This window comes from Amblyraja radiata, chromosome 26 (assembly GCF_010909765.2).
Source record: "Amblyraja radiata isolate CabotCenter1 chromosome 26, sAmbRad1.1.pri, whole genome shotgun sequence".
In the NCBI taxonomy this organism is placed as follows: domain Eukaryota; kingdom Metazoa; phylum Chordata; class Chondrichthyes; order Rajiformes; family Rajidae; genus Amblyraja; species Amblyraja radiata.
In genome coordinates this window covers 5,037,339-5,055,931 of record NC_045981.1, presented here as the reverse complement: position 1 = coordinate 5,055,931, position 18,593 = coordinate 5,037,339, and the positions used below count along the sequence as shown (strand labels likewise).

At 41.7% G+C, this 18,593-nt stretch overlaps 1 protein-coding gene across 2 annotated transcripts in view; it reads left to right on the top strand.

The window, feature by feature from the left end:
- Window positions 1-18,593, top strand: part of dnah9 (dynein axonemal heavy chain 9) — a 325,024-nt gene that overhangs the window by 165,436 nt on the left and 140,995 nt on the right. For both annotated transcript variants that reach the window (XM_033044073.1, XM_033044072.1), the window contains exons 46-48: window positions 721-863; window positions 2,452-2,613; window positions 6,189-6,422. In XM_033044073.1, coding sequence (XP_032899964.1) covers window positions 721-863; window positions 2,452-2,613; window positions 6,189-6,422 — 539 coding nt within the window. The remainder of the gene's footprint in view (window positions 1-720; window positions 864-2,451; window positions 2,614-6,188; window positions 6,423-18,593) is intronic.

Genomic DNA, 18,593 nt, shown 5'->3' with positions numbered 1-18,593 from the left:
TGGGTGTTGAGGTATTTGCATGAACTCACAAGATGTTTTTATTTTATCAATTGATTTTCAATACTGTTCATTATCCAGCTCGGTGTTACAAATGACTAACATCTCCAACAACCTCCCCCATCCCCACTCACTCACCCAATCCCAATCCCCTTCTCTACGGTGCGACAAAGGTTCACCTGTATCTCCTCCAACCTCATCTACTGCATCCGCTGCTCTAGATGTCAGCTAATTTACATCGGTGAGACCAAGCGTAGGTTGGGCGACCGTTTCGCCGAACACCTCCGCTCAGTCCGCAATAACCTACCTGACCTCCCGGTGGCTCAGCACTTTAACTCCCCCTCCCATTCCCAATCCGACCTCTCTGTCCTGGGTCTCCTCCATTGCCAGAGTGAGCAACAGCGGAAATTGGAGGAACAGCACCTCATATTCCGTCTGGGGTCCTTGCGCCCTTATGGCATCAACATTGAATTCCCCCAATTTGGCTAGCCTGTGCTGTCCCCTCCCCTTCCTTCACCCTCTAGCTGTCTCCTCCCACCCGCCCCTCCGCCCGCCCCCGGGCGCCTCCTCCTCCTCCCTTTTCCTTCTTTCTTTCCCCACCCCCCATCAGTCTGAAGAAGGGTTTCGGCCCGAAACGTCGCCTATTTCCTTCGCTCCATAGATGCTGCTGCACCCGCTGAGTTCCTCCAGCAATTTTGTGTACCCCCTTCTCTACACATCCAGGTGAAATTCCTGACTTGTTCGCCGACGATGAAGTGGAAAACATCATCGGCAGTTTGCGGAATGAAGTCAAGGGTCAGGGATTAATGGACACCCGAGAGAATTGCTGGAAATTCTTCATCGATCGCGTCAGGAAGCAACTAAAGGTAACGCTGATCTAAAGAAAATGGTGATCCATACCCAAAATCCGACATTTGTAGATGATGCAGCAATATCAGTAAATGATTGATGTGGCATGTCTTGTTAATAAATGACGGAAAATACGTTGAGGTTTTACATCGACTACTGGTATGGAGGAATTCCAATTCAATCGAAAATTGTTTGCGTAAGCTGCCAAATTGTAAACTACCTTTGTGCAGCTGAAATAGAAAATGCTATGATGCATCACAGTATGATCTACCATGTAAAAGATGGATAGGACATTTCATTTCTAAGGAAAGGTTTAAACATTGTGGTTGACAGACCCATTCTCCAAACTGGCTCCCACAAATTTAAAGCACCAATTTGTGCCAATTTAGGGGCAATTTGTCTTCGATGAAAACTGTGTTAAAATTGCTCAACTTCACTTTTTCTATTGTGCTGTTAGTAACACACATAAAGGGAAAGCCTTCAACCATCTGCATAAGCCGTATTTGTACAATGTTACCACTAAAGGGAAGAACATATAATTAGTTTCCCACATGCAACATTCGAATCTTTAGACTAAATAACGCACATGTTGATGCCGAGTCCCAGTGTATGTCAATCAGTGAGTGGTGATTCTTCATAACTTGTACAGGTTTACTCTATTCCGATAACATTTTAAATCATGCATATCACAAAGGATTGGAGTTCAATTTGGACTGATCATTTATGGGTTGATGCAATATTGATGTTCTATCATATGATATTAGGTTCATCAAAATTATTTGTGTTTAGCCAATATACCTTGTATTAGCAATAATAATTGCTGCAAAATGGAATGGGCAGAAATGTTCTGGATAGTAAGCAGAACTGGTGCATTTAGCTCAGTAAGTAATGTAAAATTCACGACTCTCACTCAAGCACACATGAGCATAGAAGTCCAAAACCTTCCTTGGAGTTGATGAATGGTTTCAATCTGACTGGTCCAACATCAGGGGCAATTTACAATTTTACCAAGCCAATTAACCTACAAACCTGTACGTCTTTGGCGTGTGGGATTAAACCGGATATCCCGGAAAAATCCGACGCAGGTCACGGGTAGAACGTGCAAACTCCATACAGACAGCACCCGCATTCAGGATCGAACCTAAGTCTGTGGCGCTGTAAGGCAGCAACTCTACCGCTGCACCACTGTGCTGCCCACTGCCTGTAATGTATGAAGGAACTGAAGACTGTCGGCCTTATCTATCAACCAATCTGTCTCTGCCATGTGCAAATAATCGTATACCATTAATATATTTTCTTTAATTGTTCAGCTGAGAATCTGCACATAACTGATCTAAGACCACGTGTATGTGAAAATCAATGAACGGGTCTGAAGAAGGGTTTCGGCCCGAAACGTCGCCTATTTCCTTCGCTCCATAGATGCTGCTGCACCCGCTGAGTTTCCCCAGCAATTTTGTGTACCTAACATACTTTTAACTTGTGCTCTATCACATATGACTAAATATTACTACGTAAAGACACTGGAAACAAAAACAAATAGAACTACAATAAATGTTTTAATGTTTTAAATTCCAGCAAAATGGTTTTCCTGTTGTTTCCATGTAGGTGGCTTTGTGTTTCTCGCCTGTCGGTAACAAGCTGCGGGTTCGTAGTAGGAAATTCCCGGCTGTGGTCAACTGCACTGCAATAGACTGGTTTCACGAGTGGCCTCGGGAAGCTTTGGAGTCTGTCAGCCTGCGCTTCCTCCAGGAGACTGATAACGTTGATGTAAGATTATTAAGAGTGGTTTCTATGACATAATTCACAAAGTCCATTAGTGCGCTGTGTCTGGTTGGTGTTAGCATGTGAGCTTTGTTTCAGAAGCTACCCAAGTGCCCCTTAACAGATATGTTTATCATAAGAACTGAAAGCTGCATCTTTATTAACCAACATATATCGGCTACTTTAGATCATAGGTTTGAAGGACCAAAAATGGTCTTGACCCAAAACGTCACCCATTCTTTCTCTCTGGAGATGCTGCCTGTCCCGCTGAGTTACTCCAGCACTTTGTGTCTATTTTTCATGTAAACCAGCATCTACAGTTCCCTCCTACGTAGAACAGTCAATGTAGTCCACATAGACTAACTTATCTGAAACTACAGGTCCACTTCTCAGGTCATCTCCAGGGTTGAATCGTTAGAATTTGCATTGAGACTAAAATTTATTTATATTTATGGAGAAAATAATGTATTGATTAATTCAATACAGTAAAATGTATTGAACCTTAAAAATCATTACTGTGCTGTAGCGTATAATGGCCACTTGCACTGTATAGAAACAATATGAAAAGAAACGTAGCAGTTTTAACATATCCTCTGGGTAAATTTCAGGAATCAAGACTATTGTACAGTTGCACACAAGTGCAATATGGGCATCTGATGCCAATTACATAATTCCTGCCTTTTCATTTGAAGATTTACCAATTGGTTTGCAACACTCAGCTTTAACAAAAAGCTGAACATTTACAAAAATGTAGGAGAAAAACCTAGGAATTGCGTTTCCTATTGACAATGTTTGTACCTTTCCAGCAGAACTGCTTTCTTATACAAGGCAACATGTGTGTATAACTGCCAGCAAATTGAATCCATATTGTTGCAGTTAGAGTAGCCCAAGACTGGCGAAAGACATCAAAAGTACATTTAGGTCAAATGTTCACATTGAATTTAATAATCACTTGTAATACTGCACACAGTTCTGGTGATAGAAACATAGAAAATAGGTGCAGGAGTAGGCCATTCGGCCCTTCGAGCCTGCACCGCCATTCAATATTATCATGGCTGATCATCCAACTCAGTATCCTGTACCTGCCCTCTCTCCATACCCCCTGATCCCTTTAGCCACAAGGGCCACATCTAACTCCCTTTTAAATATAGCCAATGAACTGGCCTCAACTACCTTCTGTGGCAGAGAGTTCCAGAGTTTCACCACTCTCTGTGTGAATTTTTTTTTTCTCTTCTCCGTCCTAAAGGATTTCCCCTTTATCCTTAAACTGTGACCACTTGTCCTGGACTACCCCAACATCGGGAACAATCTTCTTGCATCTAGCCTGTCCAACCCCTTAAGAATTTTGTAAGTTTCTATAAGATCCCCCCTCAATCTTCTAAATTCTAGCGAGTCTGCATCGTGATCAGAGTAGACAAAAGAACACTTCATCAATTCAAAGGGTGAAAGAAAAGTAATGATAATGATAGAAGCGATGAAAACATCTGGATTATGAGGAGCGATTATATGAATAGGACTTCTCATCTGGAGAAGGGCAAATTGATCAATGATGCGTTGTTTGGATTCTAATTGAAACGTAACAATGCAGACTGCCATTACCTATTTTCCTCTTCTACAACAACAAAAACAGTGTGGATTTTGAGAAGAGTAAACTCAAACTAAAAATGCAGGAGCATTATTTCAGTGAGGAGTGATGGAGCAGTACATCAGAGGGGATTCATTTATATCTAAATTAGAGAAATTACTAGAGAAAATGACATTTTTGTCTAGAATAAATTTGCAGTTTAAAATAAATGTGTAGATTACTTTGCCGATTAAAATAAAACATGTGGACACAATCTTCAGGGGAAAAGAAGGAGACTATATCCAGATGTCTAACCTGGGTCTGAAGAAGGGTCTCAACCTGAAACATGACCTATCCATGTTCTCCAGAGATGCTGTCTGGCTTGCTGAGTTACTCCAGCTTCCTATAGCTTTCCATTATTAGCATTTTCTTTGTAGTCTAATTTATAGAAATTGACTGCTATAAACTATCCATTTCTCTACAGCAATTGTGTCGTATAACTGTGCAACAGGGCGATAAACGACAAACCAGAGGGACACTGATCTTTTATATCTAACAATTTCTATTCTCTGCACAATATGTTCACTCATATACAGGCAGCATTATGTACTTCTGACTTGTATAGTCTGGGCTTTGGATCCATAAAAATCAACTCAGAGACAGGGCTAGCTAGCTGCAACCATCTTTTAGTTGGGTTGATCATGAAAATGAATACGAATATCACCTTTTAATTGAGGTAAACACATTGATTGCAGTGTTTCCCACTCATTATAAGAATGGGAAACACTCAGCCTTTGTTCTTTGACAACGGCATGGTGGAGCAGCAATAGAGTTGCTGCCTTACATCGCCAGAGACCTGGGGTCGATCCTGACTACGGGTGCTGACTGTGGACTGTGACCATGTGGGCTTTCTTTGGGTGCTCCAGTTTCCTCCCACACTACAAAGACATACCAGTTTGTAGGCTAATTGGCTTGGCAAAATTATAAATTGTCTCTAGTGTGTAGTGTGTGTGGGGTCAGCGCGGAATCGGTGGGCAGAAGGGCAAGTTTCCACACTATCTCCAAAACACATAGACATTGTCCATTATAATAATAATAATAATAATAATAATAATAATAATAATAATAATAATAATAATAATAATACATTTTATTTGTTGGGCGCCTTTCAGACATCTCAAGGACACCTTACATAGATTAACAGGAATATAAACATATAATCAGAGTAAAATAAATAACAAAGACATCACAGAGACACAAACTAAAAACAGAATTCAGTCCAAAAACAGAAAATCAAAAACACAATGTGAAGAGAGGTGCAGCTGGCTTATTGACCCTGCTTCCATAATCATTTTGCTTTCCAAAAGCATCTTTCATTACAAAGGACCAGTTTGTATGCCTTATGTGCATCGGCAGATATGTTTGTTTGAATATTGGACATTCCTCCTTTTATAACATATCATTCAATAGTTAAAACAAAAAAAATAGCAACAAATGAACACTATAATGATTTAATTTTAGAAGAGATGCTTTCAGTGATATTTATTCTTCAAATTTGATTCAATTTCTCAGTTTCTGTTTTGGGATAAATTAATAAAGGTATGACAAGGTGGCTACCTGGTTTATCTAGACCAGGTATGTCACATTTGTTTAGAACTATATTGAAGTTATGATTCTATTCAAGTTTATGAGGATGAAATGCTGTTAATGTAAATATTGAATAGGAAAACATATTGTTCAATAGCTTGGTACAGCTTAACTCTGTTAAAAATGTTGCAATGCCTCAAAATCCATGGTTGGAAATGGTTCTGTCTTTGATTTCGAAGATGCTATCTCGTTGGAGAAAGAAGGTGCCTTGTCTATGAGTCATAGTTTTGTGTGAATTGTACATGGATGTGGGAATGCTGAGTGGTTTTCCACCTTATGATAATATCTTGATCAAGTCAGTAGCTAATTCCTTGTCATTTGGAAACATTGTCACAATGTGCTGCTTTGACAACTTTTCCTTTTTCTTTAGCCATCTATTAAAGAATCTGTCAGCAAGTTCATGGCATTTGTTCACAGCAGTGTCAATGAGACATCAAAGTCCTATTTAATTAATGACCGGCGATACAATTATACTACACCCAAGTCATTCCTTGAACAAATCAAGCTGTACCAGAACCTGTTGTCGAAGAAGAGTAAAGAGCTGACGGCTAAGATGGAACGTTTGGAGAATGGGCTGGAGAAACTGAACAGCACCTCAGCACAGGTAACACATTGTTTCATTTAATATTACCAGCAAAATCAAGCTTTCTCCTTAAATGGTAAATATGTTAAATATATCTTGTGGATTTTGTAAACTGTGCAGCACAAATCTTAGTCGCAATCAAATCAAATGACTGTACAAATTCTGTTCTAAAATGGATCTGGGCTCCTGTTGTCCATGTACAAGAAGATGAGCATGTGCAATCATTTCTACAAGAACTTCCTTTTTGACACTGGTAAGATAGGATATTCTTGTTGCCACATTACAACTGCCTCTGTTTCTTGCATTAAATTATTAAAGGATATTTTTGTAGAAGCTTCCATTGGTAGCAGAGACCCTGAACTCCCAGTAAATTCATGCAATAATATGGACTGGAAAGTTAGGGCAAAGATATGTTTGGATAGTCTCTGATTAACACGTTGCACGATTATGATCATGCTACTTTATTGAGAGGACCAAGGTTAAAAGCAGAGATTTTCAAGCAAGCTTCTCAGTGAATGTAAACCCCCCAAAAGTGACCGTCATTACCCCTATTTTGGTACTACAAGGAAACTATGTGGCCCAAACTGTATATTTCTAACACATCCCACAGTTGAAAGTTGAAGCACAACATGGGACTGTTTACCTTCACATATAGATCATGGAGAAAAGAATGGTGCAGTTTTTTTAAGATTTTGGGTTTGCCCAGAGACAAGAGGGAACACAGTGGCATAACGGTAGAGTTGCTGCCTTACAGCGCCAGAGACGCGGGTTCCATCCTGACTATGGGCGCTGTCTGTATGGAGCCTGCACCTTCTCCTCCCTGTGACTGCGTGGGCTTTCTCCAGGTGCTCCGGTTTCCTCCCACACACCAAAGAGGTGCAGGCTTGCAGGGTAATTGAGTTCTGTATATTATCCATAGTGGATAGAATAGAACTATTGTGCGGATGGTCGCTGATCGGGGCGGTTGCCGGAGGTTGCAGGTAGTGGAAGGTAAGACTGCCTGCAACCTCCAGCAACTACCTTCAACTAGTATCGCAACCGGCTTCGACTAAAAAATTACCGATTTTTAAAACGGCAACCTATTTTTAGTCGCGGCCGGTTTCGAATTTTTTGAAATAATCGCCGGAACATAGAAGAAGCGGAAACCACTTTCGACCATTAGGGAGACTGACAAAAACCTCCGGGATCCGCACGGAAACCTTGGGTGGGGCGCAAAGTCTCCAGAGGTTTCCGTTCAGGTTTCCTAAGTGGGACAGGTCCTTTTCACAATGGCAGGCAGTGACTAGTGGGGTACCGCAAGGCTCAGTGCTGGGACCCCAGCTATTTACAATATATATTAATGATCTGGATGAGGGAATTGAAGGCAATATCTCCAAGTTTGCGGATGACACTAAGCTGGGGGGCAGTGTTAGCTGTGAGGAGGATGCTAGGAGACTGCAAGGTGACTTGGATAGGCTGGGTAAGTGGGCAAATGTTTGGCAGATGCAGTATAATGTGGATAAATGTGAGGTTATCCATTTTGGTGGCAAAAACAGGAAAGCAGACTATTATCTAAATGGTGGCCGACTAGGAAAAGGGGAGATGCAGCGAGACCTGGGTGTCATGGTACACCAGTCATTGAAAGTAGGCATGCAGGTGCAGCAGGCAGTGAAGAAAGTGAATGGTATGTTAGCTTTCATAGCAAAAGGATTTGAGTATAGGAGCAGGGAGGTTCTACTGCAGTTGTACAGGGTCTTGGTGAGACCACACCTGGAGTATTGTGTACAGTTTTGGTCTCCAAATCTGAGGAAGGACATTATTGCCCTAGAGGGAGTGCAGAGAAGGTTCACCAGACTGATTCCTGGGATGTCAGGACTGTCTTATGAAGAAAGACTGGATAGACTTGGTTTATACTCTCTAGAATTTAGGAGATTGAGAGGGGATCTTATAGAAACTTATAAAATTCTTAAGGGGTTGGACAGGCTAGATGCAGGAAGATTGCTCCCGATGTTGGGGAAGTCCAGGACAAGGGGTCACAGCTTAAGGATAAGGGGGAAATCCTTTAAAACCGAGATGAGAAGAACTTTTTTCACACAGAGAGTGGTGAATCTCTGGAACTCTCTGCCACAGAGGGTAGTCGAGGCCAGTTCATTGGCTATATTTAAGAGGGAGTTAGATGTGGCCCTTGTGGCTAAGGGGATCAGAGGGTATGGAGAGAAGGCAGGTACGGGATACTGAGTTGGATGATCAGCCATGATCATATTGAATGGCGGTGCAGGCTCGAAGGGCCGAATGGCCTACTCCTGCACCTAATTTCTATGTTTCTATGTTTCTATGACAGGGGCTTTGCTATTTTCCACTTTCTCCGTCATCTGACAGATGTGAGCAAGCTTGCTTTAAATGCACCAATGCTTCCATCTAAATAGCACTTGGAGAATGTATAGCACATGCTAAATATTCATACACTAATATTTGGAGAGACTAATTTCAAGGCTCTGAACTCCAGCTGCTTTGCTTTTAAGTTAGAAGTTTGTACACTTTCCAAAATGAGTCTGTTAAATAGTTTTGAAATCCTATTGCAGTATTTTTTAGAAATGTTGAAATGATACCTGAATGTGTTGGTTGTTGAATTGGTCAAGGAAAATCAATTCTTCTCATTCCAACCTGTCATCTGATCACAGCACACACTCAGATATATAGGGATACGTAAGACCACCTTAGCTCAGACATCCATAAAGATCACAAACTCCCCCTATTACGTACCCAACTCTTCTTCTATCGATTGCGCAGTTGTCCATTCCGGAAATTTCCTTTAAAAAATAGCTTCATGACATCAGTTCTGAAATAACTTTTCACTATCTTGAATCTCACCTACTTCATAAAGTGACGTGGAGACAAAAGGAACAGCACATGTTGGAAGCTTCAGCAGAGCCACAAAGTGGTCGAGGAAATCAGCTGGTCAGGCAACATCTGTGGAGGGAAATACCGGACAACATTTCCGGTTGGGATCCCGTGAAGATGGATCCCGATCAGAAACTTTGTGCATTTCCACATTGAGTCATACAGCGTGGAAACAGGCCCTATGGTCCACACCGATCAACATGTCCCATCTACTGTATACTCGTCCCACCTGCCTGCGTTTGGCCCATTTCCATCTAAACCATTCCTATCTATGTACCTGTCTAATTGTTTCTTAATTGTGATAGTCCCTGTCTCAACTATCTCCTCTGGCAGCTTGTTCCATACACAAGCCACCCTATATGTGAAAAAATCACCCTTCAGATTCCTATGAAATCTTTTCTCCTTCACCTTAAACCTATGTCTGGTCCTCGATTCACCTACTCTGGGCAAGAGACTATGCATCTACGCGATCTATTCCTCTCATGATTTTATACACCTCTAAGATCACCACTCATCCTCCTGCTCTCCAAGGTCTAGAGTCCCAGCCTTCCCTTGAGAAACATGGCGAAACATTAGTGAATAACTTGCAGGATTTCAACAAAGTAACTGCACAAGATATCATCATGAATATAGAGTCTGTAGCTTGTTTTGGGTATGCACCAGTGACCTCGGGTAGAAAGACGTTTTTTACAACTGAAGCATATTCTGTCTGACAGACGGTATAGTTTAACACTAGATAATTTAAAAAAAAATGCTATTAATTATGTGCAACCAGGCAACTTTGATTATTTAATGTAGTATACCTTTATATTATTATTTTTTACCATATTTTGGTCGTGGAAATAAATGCCTTTTTTTGTCAATAAAGGCCTTTTCCGTGCCTTTTTAAAAAATTTATTATGCCTTTTTGCCTGCCTATTTCAGAGTTTTTTTAGTGCCTAAACATCCTGGCTCTAGTCATTACGTATAAAGCTTGCTCTTGACTTCTGTAGACAAAGCATCATTAATTTCTACCCTCAGGTCCAATATTGGACATTAAAATTGCCCCCAGGAGCCTGCATTTAGAATCAAATTCAATTCATTGATGTGGACTGGCATGGACATCCTAGTATTAGCAACAGTTTCAAATAAACTACGTCCAACCAAACAGCAATCTTTAGATGAGAATGCAGGTGGCATAGATAATACATTTTCAGATTAAACTTCAATTGGTGATATAGTGGACAGTGAAGACGGTTATCTAAGATGATAATGTGAACTTTGATTAAGTGGGACAATGAAGTGAGGAATGGCAGATGGAGTTTAATTCAGATAAATGCAAGGTGTTACATTTTGGTATGACAATCCAGGACAAGAATGGAGGGCTCTGGGGAATGTTGCAGATCAGAAACACCTTGGCGTACAAATGCACACTTCCATGAAAGGAGCGACACGGATAAACAGAGTGGTGAAGGTGACGGCATGCTTGCTTTCATTGGCCAGTGTTTTGGGAGGAGGAGTTGAGATACCATTTACAGCTGTACAAGATGTAGATAGGTTATCAGTGTGAGAAGAGCCAAGACCTCCATGATAGGGAGAGAGAAATAAGGTCATATGAATAGGAGTAGAATTAGGCCATTTGGCCCATCATGTCTACTCCGCCATTCAATCATGACTGATCTATCTCTCCCTCCTAACCCCATTCTCCTGCCTTCTCCCCCATAACCTCTGACACCTGTACTAATCAAGATTCTATCTATCTCTGCCTTAAATATATCCACTGACTTGGCCTCTACAGCCTTCTTTGGCAAATAATTCCATAGATTCACCACTCTCTGACTAAATACATTTCTCTTCATCTCCTTCCTAAATGAGCATCCTTTAATTCTGATGCTATGACCTCTAGTTCCTGACTCTCCCACTAATGGAAACACCCTCTCTACATCCACTCTATGCAAGCCTTTTACTATTCTGTATATTTAACTGAGGTCCCCCCTCAATCTTCTAAACTCCAGCATGTTGAGGCCCAGTGTCGACAAACACTCATCATAGGTTAACCTACTCATTCCTGGGGTCATTCTTGTAAACCTCCTCTGGACCCTCTCCAGAGCCAGCACACCCTTCCTCAGATATGGTGCCCAAAAATGCTCACAGTATTCCAAATGTGGCCTTACCAGTGCCTTTAGGAGCCTCAACATTACATCCCTGTTTTTGTGCAAGCCCTCCTGAAACAAATGCTAGCATTGAGTTTGCTTTATTTACTACCAATAGATGAAGATTATGTCTTTAGATGTGCAAAGTCTATCACTATTGGTAGGCATAGTGGGTGGCTCAGTAGTAGATTTGCTGCCTTAAAGTGCCAGAGACCCGGGTTTGATCCTGACTACGGGTAGTGTCTCCATGGAGTTTGTATGTTCTCCCCGTGACTCAGAGTTTTCTCCGGGTGCTCCGGTATCGCCCAACAACTCACATCTTTGTAGGTTAATTGGCTTCTGTAAATTGGCCATAGTGTGTAGGGAGAAAATAGCTTAACATAGACATAGTGGGAACAGGTGATCGATGGGCGTCACGGACTCAGTGGGCCGAAGGGCCAGTTTCCATATTGTAGCTATAAACTAATCTTGTGGTCTGAAGAAGGGTCTCGACTCGAAACGTCACCCATCCTTCTCTCCAGAGATGCTGCCTGTCCCGCTGTGTTACTCCAGCTTTTTGTGTCTATCAACTTGTGGTATGGCGTTGTAGCATGCCCCACTTGTAGCATGCCCCATATCAGATGAAAGTGGATGTTGTAGAATTCTGCTTTCATGCAGGCATGGGCTTTCATTGCCTCAGGAATTCCCAGTAAAGTTGAAGACTGTAACTATAAACAAACATCTCTGCTGCTGATCTTATGATGGAAGAAAGATCAGCGCTGAAATAAATGGCAACTTAGACTTTGAGGTTGAAATGGATCTTCAGCACTCAGAAGTAGTGATAAATGTGATAAATTTGTGATAAATAGAACTCAAATCTTACCCATGCTACCTATTGTTGTTACTTTGGCTATGGCTCCCTGATGCTACAATTGATCAAATGCTGCTTTGATGTAAAGATCACTTACTCTCATCTCCCACAAAGAACATAACTCTCTCCACTGTGCTTGTATGCTTTCCCGATGAGATCCAAGTGCTCCAGGTGGAATCTAAAATGAGTGTTGGTGAGCAGTTTATTTGTAAGTGACATTTCACAGTACAATCGGGTACTCCTTAACCAAAAGCCAGCTGCTGAAGGAACTCAGCAGGTCAGAGTTTTGTGCTGAAGATTTCACCATCTACAGTTCCTCGTGACTCCTGAACCAATTTGACAGACATGGCATTACTCATGATATGCTCTTCTTGTAAATCGAGGGATATATCTAGTAACAAACTGGAATAATGTTGAGCAATACAGTTTTGAATGTGTAGATGGTGCACAGCACCAAATGGAACACAGGTTTGAGCTTTTAGATCAGTAGATCGCACTATACATCCAGTTAAGATGTTGTGTTCCAGGCGCTAGAATAGCTTCGATATTCTCCCACTTATTTAGAGATACCTGTCACATTTGAAGAGCACACAACAACTAAGACATTTCCTTCTGTTCCTTCCATAGACACAAAATGCTGGAGTACCTCAGCGGGTCAGGCAACTTCTCTGGAGGACAAGGATAGGTGATGTTTCAGGACGGAACTCAAAACGTCACCAACCCTTTTTCTCCAGGGATGCTGCCAGACCAGTCGAGTTACTCCTGCATTTTGAGTCTATCTTCAGTATAAACGAACATCTGGCATTCCTTCCAACACACTCCTTCTGTTCCTTTAATGGGTTGTTGCATCATTTCTAAAGTTTTGGTTCTTCAGCAAAATGCATTCATTTAATCCTATACTTGCACACATTACAATGAGACGCGTTTGCACTGAGACACAGAGCCAGCTTCCTCCTTTTGTGTTTAGTGTTCTATAGAATAGGGCAAACACATCCATAAACATACTGCACTCAGAGCTCGGGGAGACAATTTGTCTCCAGCAACGTATAGTGAACATTTTATCCAGCCAATAATCTCATTGATTAAAACAAACACATCCGGAGGGGGGGGGGGGCACTTTAGTTTTAGAATCCTCTCCCCAGGGGATAAGTCTGTGTTTGTTTGTTTGTTTGTTGTTTGTTCCGGTGAAGGTGCTGTGCAGACGGCAGAAAGCCAACACTCGCTTGTCCTTGTTGTGTTGTGACAATACAATACAATACCTTTTATTTGTCATTTGAACCTCACATGAGGTTCAAACGAAATTTGGTTTCTGCAGCCATACAAAAAAAGAACCAAAACACACACCAACACAATTCAATTCACATAAACATCCATCACAGTGAGTCCTCCTCACTGTGATGGAAGGCAAAACTTAAACATATCTCTCCCCTGCACTCCCCTCTCCCCCCCATGTCAGAGTCAAAGACAGAGTCAAAGCCCCCGGAGGGCGATGTTAAATGTCCCGCAGCCATTAAAGCCACACCGGGTGATGCAAGGCCACGCACCGGGTCTTGGTGTTGGAGCCCCGGCGGGCGCTCACAAAGTCCCGCGGCCATTCCAAGCCGCGCGGGCGGTGATGTAGGCCCCGCTCCAGGTAATCTTCAACCCCGCAACTCGGGCGGGAGAGGTCGCCGTTGCGGAAGCCCCGAAAAGCGGTCTCCCACCAGGGACCCGCGGGCTCCCGGTATTACTGTCCACAGACCTGCGGTAGGAGCTACCGAATCTCCGGGTGTCGGGTCACAGTAGCGCGCCACCACAGCATACCAATTTCCCTCCGGGGATGAACAATTTTTATTGCATCGTAGCTTATAGTATCGTATCATTGGTAAAACCCATTCTGATTGTTTGAAAGATCCATTTATTGTGTTGATTCTCTCTGCTCATAGCTTTTGGGGAAATGGTGTACATGTTAGCTACAGCTTGCTTGACCTAGTCAGTTTTTGGGCTTTAGCTCCACCACATTGACTTGAACAGAACATTTACACTGACATTCCACTCTGTCCTTCCAAACGAGTTCCCTCCTGTTGGAAAATACATTAAACCAAGATCATTCCATCTTCTTGGCTTGATGTAAAACCTTGAAACAGAGCAGGAGAGTAATCTCCAATACTCTGAACAGTAATTGCAACTCATGTATCATCAGAAGTTCAGGGGTAACATGAGGGGGGACTTCTTTACTCAGAGAGTGGTAGCTGTGTGGAATGAGCTCCCAGTGGAAGTGGTGGAGGCAGGTTCGATTTTATCATTTAAAAATAAATTGGATAGGTATATGGACGGGAAAGGAATGGAGGATTATGGTCTGAGTGCAGGTAGATGGGACTAGGTGAGAATAAGTATTCGGCCCGGACTAGGAGAGCCGAGATGGCCTGTTTCCGTGCTGTAATTGTTATATGGTTATATCACATAAATACATTATCATCCTACCATTATATAGTTATTTGTGGGAGCTTCCTATATGCTTTCATGTTTCAGACATTACAATGACTGCCCTTCAGTATATTTAATTTAGCTGTAGAGGGCCAGAATATCCTTTACTCATCATGAGAAATGCAAATTAAAGTCTTGCATTTCTTTTTCCAAATGTCTGTATGTGGGATTTCAAATTTATCCGGAATTCTTTTTTTGTTGTTAATCATATTGTTTACCTCATCGTCTGAGGATATCATTACTTGGGTGGGCTACCTACTTCTTTAGCAACTAGGGAGAAGAAATATTCACACCAGCAGAGTGAATTCTAATGTATGCCCTTAAGGGAGATGAGACTGTGACACTCGAATCCCATTTGTGTTTATTGTTTTGTTGAACACTGGATATCTCTATTTTGGTTTCACAATTTATCAATCTTCCACTTGCACATTATACCAGAACAACGGCAATTTATAAAGTGTAAGAAAGAACTGTGGATGCTGGTTTAAATCGAAGGGAGACACAAAATGCTGGAGTAACTCATCGGGACAGGCAGCATCTCTGGAGAAAAGGAATGGGTGGCGTTTCGGGTCGAGAGCCTTCTTCAGACTGATGTCAGGGAAGGGAGCAGGACAAAGATAGAATGTAGTCGGAGAGAGTAAGACTAGTGGGAGAACTGGGTTGGGGGAAGGGATGGAGACAGAAAATGGAGTGAGCAATTTATATAATGCCGTATACGTACTAAAATGTCCCAAGGCTCATTTTAAAAGTAAGAGAAGCAGACGTTGAATACAATAATTACAGCCTGCATATATGATTATATTAATAAGAGTGCGCTGGATTAGTCTGTGTTACCTTATCATTAACATGCTACTTAAAATTCTGTTGTATCTAATTATAACATGAGCTCCAGACAAGATACCACAACAAATTGTAAAACACAAGTGATGTACATAGAGAGCCCAAAGTGATGTAGATAAAGCAAGTTAGAACAAAACAGGACAGAATGAGGTCATTTAATTAATTCCTGTCTACTGCTTTCCATCACAATGCTGCATTTGTTTTACATTCAAGAACTGATCCAAATGCACCATTTGTTTCCATCACTACTTTGACCCAGTACAGTCCATATTAACCTGATGTGTAAACATTATGTTTCAATCCTGCTGCTTGCGATCTCTTACTAATTATCTCAAATCTGTACCCCCTGGGTATTGGCCATTCTGCTGTTGGAAATAGTTTCTCTTTATATACTTCATGAAATACTTCATAGTTTTGAACGCTCTATCAACGCTCCATCAAATATCTCCTGAATCTCCACTGGCAGTACAATCCCAGTTTCTGCATTATCTCCAAATAACTACTTTTTCAGCTTTCAGTCTGGCATATTTGCCATCATTGACACTCTCCTTAGTATGTAGCGAGGCCTCTTGTGCTCTATTTGTCTATGTGTATCCTGCATCTGTACGCTGTGGATAACTTGATTGTAATCGTGTACAGTTGTTCCGTTGACTGGATAGCTCGCAACAAAAAGCTTTTAACTGCGTCTCAGTACGCATGGCAGTAATAAACCTAACTAAACTAAGGCACGGTGACCCAGTGATAGAGTTGCTGCCTCACTACGCTTACAGCGCCGGAGACCTGTGTTCAATCCCGCTGTCTGTATGGCGATTATACCTTCTCCCCGTGACCGCGTGGGTTTTCGCCAAGATCTTCGGTTTCTCCCCACACTCCAAAGACATACAGGTTTATAGGTTAATTGGCTTGGTATAAGTGTAAATTGTCCCTGGCATATGTAGGATAGTGTTAATGTGCAGGGATCACTGGTCAGTGTGGAATTATCCCATTCTCTTCTTCCCCTCACCTGATCACCAGGGTCAATTTAGAGCAGCCAGTTTAACTCTCAACCCACACCTCGGGAGTGGAAGGAAACTGGTGTGCCTATTTCATGAGTGTAGTTCATTGTTCCTCGTGTTCTGCTTGAATAGTCTGCAACCCAATGGTGGAATATGAACAGTGTCACACTAATCAACCTTTCCTCTCCTGTATTCACCTTTCGTTTGCAAGCTCTTGCCCCAACCTCTCCGCCCACCTTCATATACTGGCTACTGCTCATTGACTGTTTCAGACTGGAGCAAGGTTTTCAGATTGAAACACAGACTATCTATTTCAGCAACTCTCCCTTTTTGGCACATAGACATAGCTGGCTGTCAACGAGAAATGGGCTTCTGAGGAAAGGTCGTTGACCTGCACTGTTAACTTTCTTTCTCTCCGCAGACGCTGTCTAACGTGCTGCTTTCATAGCTTTCCACAATTGTTTTGGATTTTCAGTACATGGATAGCCTTGCTTCTTCGTGATTTTAAAATGCTTCCCAGTGGACGCATCACTTGATTTTCCTTTTGATTGCTACCAATTATCGCTGCATGTCATGTTGTCACTTGTGGGCGGAGCACCAAGGCAAATTCCTTGTATGTAAATACTTGGCCAATAAACTTATTCATTCATTATTCATTCATTCAATATAGACAGGCAGAGTGTAATAAGTAGTTGATCCAATGTCAATCCTTTTATATTGCTGACAAAAGTGATGGTATCTCCTCATCCACCTTTACATGAGTGAAATTATAGTCAGAACTCTATTCAATGTTATCTGTTTATATACATTTTCTTGCACCCACATCAGATATTTGATTTCATGTCTATGAATGTATTAGGATCATTGTAAAAGTGCAGATGTTTTACAGAGGTGCAATTTTCCAGCAACCATGCCTTTAATTTTCTTTCATTATTTTAACATTTTCAGCCATTCTTATTATATTTCTGATGTCCTCCAAACAAATTTTCAAATTGCCCTCTCTTGCTGTTATCTCTCCAATATTTACGCCATTGTGATGACGGAATATATCGCTCTCCCATAGTCACTGGAATTCTGCCTCCAGGAGGATTTGGTGGTTGAAGAAGGTGGCTGCTGGCAACGTTTGAAGAGTAATTATGGGTGGGAGTTAAACGTTGTCCCGTTAGCTCTGCCATCATGCCATGTTTGATTAAAACAAAAACCAGAGATAGTTGGATGAACGTGGATGGATCAAACTGAGGAACTTGCAGCCGCACAAATGCAAATTACAAATGATTCCCTTGCAGTGATTTTTATCATTCCAAATTTAGAATGAAAATTATGAAAAGTACTAGAAATATGCATTTGTCAAAATCATTAAATATGTAGGTGTGATTGGAATGATGTGTGTTAGTTAATTATTGGCAGTGGGTGTGCTTATTAAAAATATGTTTTCTTACAATTGGTGCCTCCGAGAAAGACTTTGGTTGTTTCCATGGTAACATCTCTGTGATGCAAGGAATGGAAAGCTGAGGGGGAAACAAAGCTATTGAGGTATGAAAGGTGCAAGAGATAGAGAAGAAATTAAAACAACCTTCTGGTGATCTAGGCAACAAAAATGTTTGACGTCTAATAGTTCAAGTATGCGTCGGAAAGTTTAAAAATATATTCACACTTCTTGGCCATCGAGTCTTTCATGTGAAAAATGGTGCACAAGTCATTTTTACACGAACAACACAAGATGAAGTTAGACCAATCGAGTGGCCGATGAATGAAGCAGCACAGGTCTCGGTGTTTAGTGTTGGGATTTATGCCTGCCTTATCAAACCGATGGTGCTTTCATGACTGGGAATCTTGCATTTGACTTGTAATTATGAAAACATTCACGTGCTTTTTCTCACTTTTTCGGGTGGCACAGTAATGCAGCGGTAGAGTTACTTCTTTACAACAATTACAGCGCCAAAGTTCCGGGTTTGAACCCGTCCATGGGTGCTGTCTGTACGCAGTTTGTCCGTTCTCCCTGTGACCGCGTGGGTTTCCTCCGAGATCT